Below are 16318 nucleotides of genomic sequence, written 5' to 3' on the forward strand. Positions count from 1 at the left end.
GACTAAACTACCAAGCCAATTCTTCACCAGAAAGGAGACAAGCTACCGGGGACCGGTTTCTGGCATTTCAGCCGTCTTCGGCCCGGCCCTTGCTCATTGCACCATCAGGATTCAAGCAAACCGGGCCGAAGACGGCTGTAATGCCAGAAACCGGTCCCCGGGAGCTTGTTTCCTTCCCAGTGTAAGAATTGGCTTTTGTAGTTTGGTTTGCCCTGTTCCCATCATGCACTGGGACAGGAACAGACTAATTTGCATACAGCCAGGTTCTGAAACTGGGATGGTGCAGTGAGCTAAAAAACGGTGTTGGATCTAGCCCTGATCTCTTGACGGGGTGAGAGCTTTCTGCTTAATTCAGAGACTCTGTCCCTCACCACCCCTTGTTGTAAATATTTTTGTCCACCCTAAGCGTGGAAGGGTATTCTCAGATGTGAGACCCTTGCTCATTGCACCATCAGGATTCAAGCAAACCGGGCCGAAGACGGCTGTAATGCCAGAAACCGGTCCCCGGGAGCTTGTTTCCTTCCCAGTGTAAGAATTGGCTTTTGTAGTTTGGTTTGCCCTGTTCCCATCATGCACTGGGACAGGAACAGACTAATTTGCATACAGCCAGGTTCTAAAACTGGGATGGTGCAGTGAGCTAAAAAACGGTGTTGGATCTAGCCCTGATCTCTTGACGGGGTGAGAGCTTTCTGCTTAATTCAGAGACTCTGTCCCTCACCACCCCTTGTTGTAAATATTTTTGTCCACCCTAAGCGTGGAAGGGTATTCTCAGATGTGAGACCCTTGCTCATTGCACCATCAGGATTCAAGCAAACCGGGCCGAAGACGGCTGTAATGCCAGAAACCGGTCCCCGGGAGCTTGTTTCCTTCCCAGTGTAAGAATTGGCTTTTGTAGTTTGGTTTGCCCTGTTCCCATCATGCACTGGGACAGGAACAGACTAATTTGCATACAGCCAGGTTCTGAAACTGGGATGGTGCAGTGAGCTAAAAAACGGTGTTGGATCTAGCCCTGATCTCTTGATGGGGTGAGAGCTTTCTGCTTAATTCAGAGACTCTGTCCCTCACCACCCCTTGTTGTAAATATTTTTGTCCACCCTAAGCGTGGAAGGGTATTCTCAGATGTGAGACCCTTGCTCATTGCACCATCAGGATTCAAGCAAACCGGGCCGAAGACGGCTGTAATGCCAGAAACCGGTCCCCGGGAGCTTGTTTCCTTCCCAGTGTAAGAATTGGCTTTTGTAGTTTGGTTTGCCCTGTTCCCATCATGCACTGGGACAGGAACAGACTAATTTGCATACAGCCAGGTTCTGAAACTGGGATGGTGCAGTGAGCTAAAAAACGGTGTTGGATCTAGCCCTGATCTCTTGACGGGGTGAGAGCTTTCTGCTTAATTCAGAGACTCTGTCCCTCACCACCCCTTGTTGAACGTGTGGATAAGCACTCCAGCACCCCAAATACACTGCAGTACATTGTTGCTGTTTTGAATGCCAAGCTAGCTCAGAAAATGTGGGTGTCTGTCACTGGAACAGCAAAACTTTATTCAAGCCTTGGTTCCACTTGAACTTGGCCAAGTAAAAAGTGAGCACACTATGTGAGAAACCTCCAATTGTACAGCAATGAAACACTTGAAGAGGTCTGCTCTCTGCTAAACAAAAATATAAGTAAGTAAGTAAATAAGAAGCACACGTTCTTACTTGAACTTTAGGACTGTGGTTTAGCAGATCCAGGAATGGTGCTAGGGCATATGCGTCCACTGCTCTGGAAAAGCAGTCTCTCTGTGGATGCTTCATATACACTGTCCGAGTATTGACCGTGCACCAGGCCCAACGCAGAGCTTCATAGGTCAAAATATTCTCCACACTCTCTCGAAACAAGGACTGCAGAGAGGCGAAGAAGGAGGCTGCAGAAGAGTACAGTTCTTGGAGAGAGGTTATTTGTTCCTGGGCCTTTCCCCTCAGAGGCTCAGAAAGAAGACTCACAGTAGAGTCTTCCCAAAAAACAGGGCAGGAGTAGGACTTTGGCAAGACATCTAGGTAAGGCTTCCACTGAGACTCAACTCCGGTGTATCTTTCGACCATCAAGAACGTACACAGTGCAAGCAACGGGGATACTGGAGGCTTCCATCTGCGACCCAAAATAAGCGAGAGAAATATTAGATTAATTGAAGCAAGCACACATAAAACACTTCATTAAATAAGACACACCTTGCTGAATGAATGGGCTTAATGTACTAATGTAAAGATTTTCATCTTTCAGAGAGGTTTTTACATGTCACTTTTTTCCTTGTCCCATGCCCGTCTGTTAGTATGCTCTTTACAAAGAGCTCCAAAGAGTACCATTTTCATAGTGAGCGATAAATAGTATTATTCACCCTACAGCTTGAAATTCACTAACTATTACTGCTCAAATAGTCTGTTGTCAGTCCACAGGCACCAAACTCAGTTCCCCGTGCTTTTCTTAGTCAGTGTTCCGGCAGTGATGAATTTGTATTCTTACTCTGCTTAACTCAGGTTTTTTGGCTTCACGACAGGATTGTGTCTCATTGGAGACACACTTGACCAGACCGACCCCCAAATCAGCCACACTCCTAGAAAGTCATGGAAACCTCGGGCTAACCCAACACATAGAAGATCCCTAACCATGCTGCGGGACACATCCTGGGCCCAGTCTTCACATCTTATAACATCAGGGTCAACAAATTCACAATCAGCATCTATCACCTCCATGATGGGCCACACAGGAGCACATTAGTTGAGGTTGATTGAGCTACGAGTCACTTGGCACATGACATTGACAACTCCAACAAATGGATCAGAGCCTGTGCCATTACCCTGGTTCCCAGCAAACAAAGCCACATAGCAAAAAGAAGAACGAAAGGGCAGCTTGTACACGGAACATCTCAGAACGACCAAAATACTCTACAAACAACCACAACAGAGGTGAAGAACAAGCCAGGGGGAGTGGAAAAAAGAGGAGTTCAAATCCACCCTCAGGCGGTACCACCAGCAAATCCAGGTAAACACTAGCAAATACATCTTTGGTATTGTCAAGGAGTTCCCCACGCCCACAGCAGCCACTAGCAAAATCAACCCAACTCAAAAACTGTGGACAATGTCTCGGACTTCATCTACAGCAAGATCGCAGCCATTTACAGCAATTTCACCTCACAACCAGACCCCTTGAACCTTGCAAGAAGCCTCACGGCAAATGACAATTACAACACAAAAACCTCATGGGACACTATCAGCCTTGGAGGAAACCACAGCAATCATGAAGATCATACAATCCCAGTGCCCTGTCGGACCCTCGCCCTCATCACGCCTTTGAAGAAGGATCAACCTTTACAAGCAAGGCCCTTCCCCCACCCTCAACACCTCCATCAACACAGCCACCTTTACAGAATCCTGGAAGCATGCATAAGTCAACCCCCTCCTTAAGCCCTCAGAAGACCCCACAAAATGATCCCTGCCTACATACCCAGTCAAGGTCCTAGAGAAAGCCCTTAACAGACACTTCTCGGACCACTTCACCAACAACTAGCTTCTTGATGCCACACAATCTGGTTTCAAACAGAACCACAGCACCAAGACCGCCCTCTTTGCAGCAACAGACAACATCCGATGATGCTCGACAAAGGGGAAGACGTGCCCTCCAGTGGATCTGCATGGTCCTCACTTTAAAGAACTCAAACCACCAGCATTTCACCAAACTCCTTAGAAGCACAGGACCTCATTTGTGTGGAGTCGCGCAGGGCTCCTCACTCAATCAGACCCTCTTCAGCATATATATGACCCCACTGACAGATGTCATCTGGTCTCACAACATACAGACTAAACAAAACTGATACTGACCCTCTCGGACAAAACACCCTGCGCCGGGAAAAAGTTCACATCATGAACAACCTGGATGAATTCCAACCGCCTCAAACTCAACACAGACAAAGCCGAAGTGGTTATTTTCAGGAAGGATGTCGCGCTGTGGGACTCCACCTTGTGGCTGACAAGTCTTGGACTCACAACCACAAACAATCTAGAAACCTCAGAATCATTATAGGCGGCAAACTGGACATGTTCGCTCAAGTTAACACAGTTTAATCATCTTGTTTTCATACCCTGAAGATGCTCAAGATCCTCAAGTGGCTACTGAACAACACCAGGAAAATGGTCACCCAAGCCCTCATCACCAGCACTAGACTACAAGAACACCCTGTACGCAGGAAAATAAACTAAGTCACATATAGACGCAAGATAGTCTAGAATGCAGTAGCCAGACTACTCCTCAATCTCCCATCCCAGGCCCACATCACAACTCACCTAATCGATCTCCTACTGGCCTCCAATACACAAGCGCGTACACTACAAACTCCTCACCCACACATACAAAGCACTTCACAACACAGGCCCTGGCTACTTGAACAGCCATGTAGGATTCTACCCCCCCTCCAGGCAACTCTATTCTGCCAAACTCCCACAAGTACACACTAACTTATTCACAAAGCAGATCAAGAGGTTGTGTTTTCTCCTACATTCCTTCTAAAGCCCGGAATGCCCTCCCACAACAGATCAGAGCCTCCTCATCCATTCTTGAATTCTGCATGAAGTTGAAGACCTGGCTCTTTAAGTAACTCCTCCATTGTCCAACCTCACACACCTGCCACAGTGCCATGATACCCTAAAGGGTGATAGGCTATAAAAATACAGGTAATATAACATCTTACTATAGTGCTTCCTTCTGGATACAAGTCTTTATGCGATTTAAATAGGATCCTTCGCAAAGTAATACCACTCCTCTGACTTTGGAGGATTGAATACAAGGTCAGTCTTACTCACTGCTTTTGATGGATAGTCATAGACAATCAACAGAACGGCTTTCAGGGTAGGGTTTCTATTGGACCTAGGTCTTAAGGTTTGGATTCTGATTGGTTGAAAAGGCTAGGGTCCTGATTGGTTCCCAGGGATAGGGTTTCCATTGGACCTAGGGTCCCTAACCATTTCCAAAGCTTGGGTGTCTATTGGATCTAGGGCTTAGGGTTTGAGCTCTGATTGGAGAATACGGCTGGGGCTTTCATTAGTTCCTAGGGCTAGGTCTCCCATTGGCTCTAGGGTTCTGACTGGTTAGGATTAGGGCAAGAGTTCCCACTAGGCAAAGTTCACCTGATCACTAGGGCTATTTAATCCTAGGACGTAGGGTGTCCAGGTAAAGGGCGACAGGTTAAGGATGTTGCCTGTTTGGGCCTGGAACTCTGCATCTTTACTATAAGAATTTCAGGTGCGTAATCGCTACTTACAACATTTTTAACAACTAATAATCCCTAAAACTCCACCTCTTCTGCAACACACTCCTCATATACAAACACTGAGGAACTTCAACTAGAAACACATCCTCTATCAACTTATCAACCGTCTAACTTTTCCAAATAAAATCAATCAGAACATCACACAACCCATCACAAACAATACAACATTTTATTAAACGCAACCCAAATAACATAAAAGGACAATGTCAATTGCCAGACATTGAGTAAAAATCAAAAGAAGGCTTGACCAAATAATCACACTGTTCCCTGAATGTACCATCTCACCACAACCCCCCACAAACTAAACAAATCAACAGACAACAAAGAAATTAAAATACCACGACCTTGCACAAAACGCCCACCGTGGATACATATCTCTAAGTCCACATTTCTCTAACCAAACAAGCTACCTTCCAACCTCTAACAGTCTCTAGCACAATACATCCTCAAACCAGCATCATCAAAATACTATATCACCCTCTATCTCAACCCTTTCTACAGGACATGAAGAAGAAACAAACACAAGAACAAAAATACCTACTCTTCAACACAAGATCCATGAACAAAAAAAACCAAAAAAATTAAACAAAATAAAATAAAAAAAATAAATAAAAAAAATTGCTTTAACATCTTTGTCCTATTCTCAGAAACAATACCGGACCTCAAGTTCATTACATAAACATAGCTCAGCTAAGATTTTGCACCCACATAACATGAAGCCAGCCCTCCTGATTTTCACTTCACTACCAAAATCTTTTTAGCAAAGTTGGAGGCCTAGCTGCCAGCCATAAAAAATACTGCAGATAACAATCGTTGAGAATTTTACCATGGATGGCTGTGAATCCTTGATGATAAGATGGTATCCAATTCCAACTATTCCTCATTTTTTCCTCCGAATATATAGACCACTTCGCAGTATGCCAACTCTAAAGATATCCTACTTGATACAGTAACCTACACTCATCTGGGTCCCTCAAAACTACACATTTTATCAGACCTCAACATATGGTTTGAAAAGAAGAATCTAAAAACAACCGATGATATCACAACCAACCTTGAAGCCTTCAACCAACCACAATTTTGTACTAGCCCAACGCACTGTGTAGGACACACACTAGATGCTAAACTTGCACCCCCAGGACAAACCACAGCTATCAACAACTCCCCTGGAACGACCACACCATCACCACCTGCAAGATCCATACACCTATCAATAACAAGACTTTGTAGTTAACAGATACCTTGAACAACAAATGCACGTACAGGCAATGCAAAAAAATAGACATCTAGCAACTCAACACCCACCGTGAAAAACCCCAATAAACATGCGGCCAAAAGACATCTTCTACAATTGAATTTACACAGCACTGGTCAAACGGTTTCCAACATAAAACACATCTAGAGTTGACCAGAAAAAGAAAACCACATGAGTTAATTACCAAGTCAAAAAAACAAACACAAATCAACATACTATAAGGCAAATAGAGAAAATCTGGAGATGAAACAGACAAAGAGATAGAAAAATCCACTCGCATTAGAGAGACATATTTAATTAGGATGAGCTATTTTTCGGTCCTACTTGCCCTCTCTGGCGAGTAGGAAGACAAACTGAATTTTGATGTCTCTGAAAGCAGAGCAAATGTGACAAGATAGCAAGATTTAAAGGCGTCTTTATTGCTCACAAAGTGAATGAGCAATAAAAATGCCTTTAAATCTTGTTAACTTGTCAAATTTGCTGGCTTTCAGAGAAAGAGGTCAAGAGCATTAAAGTTAGGTCAAGCAGATTTTTTAAGTTACTAGAACTGCAGGTCTAGTAACAATTTTAAGATTTTTTGAGCCCTGCAAAATCACACTATGGCACTATATTAGAGCCTACAAAAGAGGCATTAGTACCACAAAAAGACATCACTACTCAATGCGCAAAATTGAAACAGAAGTCCTTGCAAAGAACTTCCACAATCCAGAGTACCTTAACACAGAACCCATGCTATCACAAGAATTCCGTGACAAAATCTCCAATGAATTTCTCAAAAAACAATTTTAAAGATTGAAAATTACCTGAAGGAGAACACAGACAACACCACAACGAGTGGCCAAACGATCACAGAAAGATACACCAATAACCATCCATCAATGCATTCCTTCAATACGCTGTGACAAAGCGGTTTCCTTGATATTATCGTTGCAGCCAGGCCATCAACACCACCAGGAATCTGCAACAGTATTCATCATTCAACCTGTGCAGGAAAAGAAGCCAGCTGTCTACTTAACAAGCCCCTAGAACTAGGTTCATTGCTACCTGAGCTCAGACCTCCTGCAGTAAACTTCATTTCAAAAAGAAAAACCTAGACACATCTGATCCTACAAACTACTGGCCCATATAAAATGGACCTTTCTTAAGAAACTCTTTTGAGGTGGAAATGTTTATTCAACTCTCTAATTTTAGTGAACATTATGGCCTACTGTCAGTCCAATAGCCGAAGTTTCAGACCTAGCAGAGGCACAGAGTCAGCTTTCATATCCATCTGGGATGATTTAAATGTCACAGTGGACAAAAATTGAGTAGCTGCCTTATTACTTCTGGATGTATACAGTCTACCATCAAACACAACTGCAAAACTTCACAATATCGAAACTTGTGAAAATGCTTTAAAATGGATTGCTTCTAATCTCACAGACCAAGTGTAGTTCACCTACCCCAATACACATCACCTCCTCACATACAACACTGTGGGGTTTATAAGGGGTGCATCTTATCCCCCCCATTATTCAACATCTACCTAACCCCCCTTACTAAATCTGATTAAATCATACACCTTCACCTTTTACAACTGTGCTTATGTTGCATTTCAGCAGGGATGGGGCTTACCAGTTGGGACCGGACTGTTGTTTTTCAGGCAAGCCGGTTAGTCTCTGTCTATACTGGCGCAGATAAGTTAACACGATAGAATGAAATGCACCCAGAGTAATACTAGTAGATCACTTTTAATCACTTATTTCCACTTATTGCCTTCGCTATATTAAAAGATGGACCAGTACAAAGCCACAAACAAAAACAAATTGGGAAGAAAAGCCTGCACCAGGAGTGCTTGATCCCTGATCCCACAGAACAGAAAAAGGTGTCAATATAAGGAAACAACGTGGTCATAGACGAGAGGAAGATAATGCGCGCCATAAGCATCTAGGCTTCCACATTTTAATTCCGGTTTGTGCAGTGCAAAGTTCTCATACTGTATCAAGACATTTCCTATTAGGATATAGGAGGACAGAATATCAGTACGGAGATGAGAAAATTGAATTTTTTTGCAAATTGTGTTTTAACTTACTTTCTAATATAGTCACCCAAGTAACTTTCCAGTACAGCTCCAGTGGTGAGAAGGCACCTCTCAGGCAAGGCAATAATCAGCTCTCCAGCCTTTGGTAAAACAAAGTTGAGATTAAAAATTACATTGCTCCTCAAACCAAAGTAAGTTAAAAGGGCTGCATTAGCATGTTAATGACCAATATTACTATTTCATTGATAGTGCATTGATCACTATCACTCAACAGTTCCAATGTGAAACCACAACTTCCACAAGTCACAGGTTCATAAACACCTGGACACCATTGACGCAAACAAGAGCACGCAATCCTAAAAAAGGCAAATGAGATATCTTTCACTGCAGTGAAAATAAATGTGGCCTAATAAACACACATTCACTCTTTTTTTTACTACTGTTCAAAGGTCAGATTTGAGTTTATAACCACAGTACAGCAGACTTGACATGAGAAAATTACTTTTAATGCAACACAAATTGTATGTAACCTGTACTATAGGTGGAAAATCAATACTCCTAATGGTTCCGAGGTCTCATCAATGTGATTTTGCCATACTACCTAAATGCAATCACTTGTGTCCTGTTTTGAACTTGTGTTACAAGTACACATGGAAAAAACATGACAAGAACCATATATACAGATTGCAAAGTCGGAAGCGTAATTTCTTGTCAATGCGGAGAAGTAGAGGGGTATCATGCCTCACTTAAGGCTTCACCTCTTGCGAACCCTGGGCCATCCTTGCACTCAACAATGATCACAAATAGCATATTGCACTCTGCACTTGTGCATATATAACATGGTGGTAGTCGCCACTATGAAGTTATAGTTAACATCAGATTCACTGCAAATTGATTTTATGGTTTAATCATAACTCTTGCCCAATCTGATGAATCTTCTCAAACCCTCCCAAACAAAAGGTTCCCCTACCTACACTTCTTCCTGGAATGTTTTGGGGTGATCCATCAGGCAAGGCCAGAGAAAAAGGTGTTATACAGTTCCTACGATTTAGTAGGACTGTATATTAGGTCAACAAAACTTTACAATATAGAGATTAAGTCTACTCATATAATCCATAATTGTTGGTTCAGCTAGCTCAAAGTACTGTATCTAAACTCCTATACCTCTAAAGTTACAGATGTTCTCAGCAACCTCAAACATGAACACGCTGTTCCCAATGAATTCATGGAAACAAATCTAAACTTTTCATTGGTCACTTTTGCATCACCAAAGTTTTACAAAGAAAAAAAGCAATGATACATTTTCAAATGTTTATTGAAAAGATCTAAACTGTGTAAGAAAAACATGAACTGCCATTATTAGACATCATGGTTATAAGCATTATTAGAATGGTGAAAAACAAAAACAATTCAGCCATGTTAAATGTTACTAATGTTGCCCTATCAATACTACCCTTAACTCTATCATTAGCGTGATGGGTGTACTCTTCTGGCAGACCCTGTTGGAATGATCTAACCATATATTTTGGTGTAATGTCTCAGGAAGTAGGTGTGCGTTAACGAATACACTCCATCTTAATGGGCCTGCTGGGTTGTATCTCATTTGCAGCTCTCTGCAGCATTCATGATAACTCCAGTGCTGTAAGGTAGCCGAATCAACATTTATTGATGATATGAGTAGACTCAGGCTCCTTATGGTGAAGATTTGTTGACCTAATACACAGTGGCAATACATTCAATAAGACCGTATGAATAAGGTAGGGTCCCAAAATGCATTTAACCCATACAATTTCCTATAGGAAAATTAGATACAGCCAAAACTCCTGAACAAAATCAGAGAGGCTCTTTACTCAGAAAGTGTGCTTTAGTAGAAAGCTGTTTAGTAGTTTTTGAGAAATTGAGTTTAATAATATATAGATATTTAGAGATACCTCGAACACCTAGGCCTTGTGAGGGGTGGGACAGACAGACAGACAGACAGACAGACACACACACACACACGTTAGCCCTTGCCTTTTTAAATGAGATTTCCTGTGGGTGGGCTAGGGCAGGGGGGTCAGCGCATAATTAAGGGGAGGGACGAATTAATCCCAGTACACACTGTTTCACAGCCAGGGCACCCCCATCCCCTTGGGCCGGACCATTTTTTGTTGTTGTTTTTGTGTTGGAGGGGGTGTGCAGCCACACTACCAGAGCCATTTAATTTTCCCGGGGACCCCATCACTCGGGCACGATGCATTTTTGTCTTTGACCATTTACAGGCCCAAGGTAACGTGTGCAATGCAATTTAATATTTGGGGTGGGTGGGCATGTAATAGCCACAAGGATCCTATCTACCGGGCTGCTCTGTTCTCTGTCTGCAAGTGCGCAGGCAGGACACACAAACCTAAATTCCTACCTGTGCCCTCAAGAGGGGAGAACATAGGATTGCTCTAGCCAGGCAGGAGCAGAAACAAAAGCTGCTACCACCGGGCGGGAGCAAGGCTGTGGACCCAGCTATCATCGACACCCAGGAAGGGTGCTGGCAGGGGAACCAGCAGGGGCAAGGAGGCCATGGACCACCCACCCACAGCTCCTAGTGCTGTAAAGTTGTTGGTAAACAAAACAGGTGATGGACCGAATGTGGATCAATGTCACACATTCACCCCAGTCCGAAGATCTGGGCCCAAATCCATCGTTTTTTTGCACTCCACACCACCCTGGGTTAGACAATGGCGATATGCAAATCAGCTCTGACCCTGTACCCCATGGGAACAGTCCAGTCCGAACTACAAAAGCCATGTCCTTCCCAGAACGGAATCAAGCATCCGAGGACCGGACCGGTTTCGAGGTAACACCTCTCATCAGCCCGGCTAGCTTGACTCCAGTGGTGTGGAGTGACTGGGACCCACGTCTGAGCATCCCCAGCGCACTTAGGGCGGAATTTGCAAACAAAACAGGTGATGGACCGAATGTGGATCAATGTCACACATTCACCCCAGTCCGAAGATCTGGGCCCAAATCCGTCGTTTTTTTGCACTCCACACCACCCTGGGTTAGACAATGGCGATATGCAAATCAGCTCTGACCCTGTGCCCCATGGGAACAGTCCAGTCCGAACTACAAAAGCCATGTCCTTCCCAGAACGGAATCAAGCATCCGAGGACCGGACCGGTTTCGAGGTAACACCTCTCATCAGCCCGGCTAGCTTGACTCCAGTGGTGTGGAGTGCCTGGGACCCACGTCTGAGCATCCCCAGTGCACTTAGGGTGGAATTTGCAAACAAAACAGGTGATGGACCGAATGTGGATCAATGTCACACATTCACCCCAGTCCGAAGATCTGGGCCCAAATCCATCGTTTTTTTGCACTCCACACCACCCTGGGTTAGACAATGGCGATATGCAAATCAGCTCTGACCCTGTGCCCCATGGGAACAGTCCAGTCCGAACTACAAAAGCCATGTCCTTCCCAGAACGGAATCAAGCATCCGAGGACCGGACCGGTTTCGAGGTAACACCTCTCATCAGCCCGGCTAGCTTGACTCCAGTGGTGTGGAGTGCCTGGGACCCACGTCTGAGCATCCCCAGTGCACTTAGGGCGGAATTTGCAAACAAAACAGGTGATGGACCGAATGTGGATCAATGTCACACATTCACCCCAGAACGAAGATCTGGGCCCAAATCCATCGTTTTTTGCACTCCACACCACCCTGGGTTAGACAATGGCGATATGCAAATCAGCTCTGACCCTGTGCCCCATGGGAACTGTCCAGTCCGAACTACAAAAGCCATGTCCTTCCCAGAACGGAATCAAGCATCCGAGGACCGGACCGGTTTCGAGGTAACACCTCATCAGCCCGGCTAGCTTGACTCCAGTGGTGTGGAGTGCCTGGGACCCACGTCTGAGCATCCCCAACGCACTTAGGGCGGAATTTGCAAACAAAACAGGTGATGGACCGAATGTGGATCAATGTCACACATTCACCCAGTCCAAAGATCTGGGCCCAAATCCATCTTTTTTTGCACTCCACACCACCCTGGGTTAGACAATGGCGATATGCAAATCAGCTCTGACCCTGTGCCCCATGGGAACAGTCCAGTCCGAACTACAAAAGCCATGTCCTTCCCAGAACGGAATCAAGCATCCGAGGACCGGACCGGTTTCGAGTTAACACCTCTCATCAGCCCCGCTAGCTTGACTCCAGTGGTGTGGAGTGCCTGGGACCCACGTCTGAGCATCCCCAGCGAACTTAGGGCAGAATTTGCAAACAAAACAGGTGATGGACCGAATGTGGATCAATGTCACACATTCACCCCAGTCCGAAGATCTGGGCCCAAATCCATCGTTTTTTTGCACTCCACACCACCCTGGGTTAGACAATGGCGATATGCAAATCAGCTCTGACCCTGTGCCCCATGGGAACAGTCCAGTCCGAACTACAAAAGCCATGTCCTTCCCAGAAAGGAATCAAGCATCCGAGGACCGGACCGGTTTCGAGGTAACACCTCTCATCAGCCCGGCTAGCTTGACTCCAGTGGTGTGGAGTGCCTGGGACCCACGTCTGAGCATCCCCAGCGCACTTAGGGCGGAATTTGCAAACAAAACAGGTGATGGACCGAATGTGGATCAATGTCACACATTCACCCCAGTCCGAAGATCTGGGCCCAAATCCATCGTTTTTTTGCACTCCACACCACCTTGGGTTAGACAATGGCGATATGCAAACCAGCTCTGACCCTGTGCCCCATGGGAACAGTCCAGTCCGAACTACAAAAGCCATGTCCTTCCCAGAACGGAATCAAGCATCCGAGGACCGGACCGGTTTCGAGGTAACACCTCTCATCAGCCCGGCTAGCTTGACTCCAGTGGTGTGGAGTGCCTGGGACCCACGTCTGAGCATCCCCAGCGCACTTAGGGCGGAATTTGCAAACAAAACAGGTGATGGACCGAATGTGGATCAATGTCACACATTCACCCCAGTCCGAAGATCTGGGCCCAAATCCATCGTTTTTTTGCACTCCACACCACCCTGGGTTAGACAATGGCGATATGCAAATCAGCTCTGACCCTGTGCCCCATGGGAACAGTCCAGTCCGAACTACAAAAGCAAGTTGTTGGTGCCGCAAGAGGGTTAGGGTCACCCACTTAACAAACAATTTAAAAATAGCACAGTAAAAGTCCGAAGATCTGGGCCCAAATCCATCGTTTTTTGCACTCCACACCACCCTGGGTTAGACAATGGCGATATGCAAATCAGCTCTGACCCTGTGCCCCATGGGAACTGTCCAGTCCGAACTACAAAAGCCATGTCCTTCCCAGAACGGAATCAAGCATCCGAGGACCGGACCGGTTTCGAGGTAACACCTCTCATCAGCCCGGCTAGCTTGACTCCAGTGGTGTGGAGTGCCTGGGACCCACGTCTGAGCATCCCCAGCGCACTTAGGGCGGAATTTGCAAACAAAACAGGTGATGGACCGAATGTGGATCAATGTCACACATTCACCCAGTCCAAAGATCTGGGGCCAAATCCATCTTTTTTTGCACTCCACACCACCCTGGGTTAGACAATGGCGATATGCAAATCAGCTCTGACCCTGTGCCCCATGGGAACAGTCCAGTCCGAACTACAAAAGCCATGTCCTTCCCAGAAAGGAATCAAGCATCCGAGGACCGGACCGGTTTCGAGGTAACACCTCTCATCAGCCCGGCTAGCTTGACTCCAGTGGTGTGGAGTGCCTGGGACCCACGTCTGAGCATCCCCAGCGCACTTAGGGCGGAATTTGCAAACAAAACAGGTGATGGACCGAATGTGGATCAATGTCACACATTCACCCCAGTCCGAAGATCTGGGCCCAAATCCATCGTTTTTTTGCACTCCACACCACCTTGGGTTAGACAATGGCAATATGCAAACCAGCTCTGACCCTGTGCCCCATGGGAACAGTCCAGTCCGAACTACAAAAGCCATGTCCTTCCCAGAACGGAATCAAGCATCCGAGGACCGGACCGGTTTCGAGGTAACACCTCTCATCAGCCCGGCTAGCTTGACTCCAGTGGTGTGGAGTGCCTGGGACCCACGTCTGAGCATCCCCAGCGCACTTAGGGCGGAATTTGCAAACAAAACAGGTGATGGACCGAATGTGGATCAATGTCACACAGTCACCCCAGTCCGAAGATCTGGGCCCAAATCCATCGTTTTTTTGCACTCCACACCACCCTGGGTTAGACAATGGCGATATGCAAATCAGCTCTGACCCTGTGCCCCATGGGAACAGTCCAGTCCGAACTACAAAAGCCATGTCCTTCCCAGAACGGAATCAAGCATCCGAGGACCGGACCGGTTTCGAGGTAACACCTCTCATCAGCCCGGCTAGCTTGACTCCAGTGGTGTGGAGTGCCTGGGACCCACGTCTGAGCATCCCCAGCGCACTTAGGGCGGCATTTGCAAACAAAACAGGTGATGGACCGAATGTGGATCAATGTCACACATTCACCCCAGTCCGAAGATCTGGGCCCAAATCCATCGTTTTTTTGCACTCCACACCACCCTGGGTTAGACAATGGCGATATGCAAATCAGCTCTGACCCTGTGCCCCATGGGAACAGTCCAGTCCGAACTACAAAAGCAAGTTGTTGGTGCCGCAAGAGGGTGAGGGTCACCCACTTAACAAACAATTTAAAAATAGCACAGTAAAAGACAAAGGAAAACAAGGTGCAGTAGTGTGGAAGCTGCCTCCCTGAGCTGCCAGAAAACAAAAGGGAGTTGTGAGTGGCTGCAGAACTATTGCACCCCTATTCTTGACCTGATAGACCTTCATTTGGATACCCAACTCCCCCGATTTCCCGCCTATGTATTACTGGGACTGCCCAATGCATTGATGTACCCCCTGAAATCTATGAGAGGGAGATTGATTGCGATTGCGCTGGGAGCAGCCGTGCAAAACATTGTAGCCCACTGGAGAGATCCTCAGCCGCCAGTGCAGTTGGGCTGGTTGCACAGACTCTGGTCTATACTGGGCATGGAGAAGCTTTCACTGACCACTGCGGGTACAGGGGACGACTTTGCGGACCTCTGGCGGCCGTTTTTGACGCTGCTTACTTGGGAATTCAGGGAATTGAGTTGTCCCCGATACCTGCGTTTGCTCCGTCTTGCTGACACACCTATCCCTGAGACCAAGACGAAAGCCCGCAGAAATGCCTCCCGGATCTGATATTTCCCTTGTGTTGCTTTGATCACTGCCACTAGTTTCTTTAGCGTTTCCTTTCCATTATCTCAGCGGACAAGGGGGGGGGGGAGGGGGGGGAAGGGTAGGGGGGGGGGGAAGGGGGGGTTTCGTATACTACTTGCATTGTTGTTGCTATCGACTGTTCTTCTGACATTCAAACGCGGCCGGCCCGAATGGGTTGTAGGCGGCATGCTGTGGTTAAATTGCACCATGTGACCCTCGCATTAGCCGGGGCGCAGATACAGTTTTGTCATTGTTTAACCCTGATTGCCCGAAGCACTGGTCGATGTATTGGCTTTCAATAAAAAGATTTAATACTAAAAATCTCAAACGCATGTTTAAGGTGGTCTTTGTGACAATTGCTATTATATATTGCAATGTGCGTATTCATAAGGAATACATTGTATTATGGTTATTAGAAAAATATTGTGTTGACTTTTTGACAAAGTCAATAGGTCAGCTTCATATACAGTAATGTGCTGACTGATCCCCCGATAAAGCCACTAGGTCTACCTTTTACATTTTGGGGTTCAGAACCT

At 46.0% G+C, this 16318-nt stretch overlaps 1 protein-coding gene across 1 annotated transcript in view; it reads right to left on the minus strand.

Moving 5' to 3' along the window:
• The window catches only part of SETD4 (SET domain containing 4), a 110261-nt gene that overhangs the window by 39291 nt on the left and 54652 nt on the right, over positions 1-16318 (minus strand). The window contains exons 5-6 of the mRNA XM_086935383.1: positions 8623-8711; positions 1695-2124 (exon numbers count right to left, since the gene is read on the minus strand). Coding sequence (XP_086791509.1) covers positions 1695-2124; positions 8623-8711 — 519 coding nt within the window. The remainder of the gene's footprint in view (positions 1-1694; positions 2125-8622; positions 8712-16318) is intronic.

Source organism: Lissotriton vulgaris, chromosome 8 (assembly GCF_964263255.1).
Source record: "Lissotriton vulgaris chromosome 8, aLisVul1.2, whole genome shotgun sequence".
NCBI lineage: Eukaryota > Metazoa > Chordata > Amphibia > Caudata > Salamandridae > Lissotriton > Lissotriton vulgaris.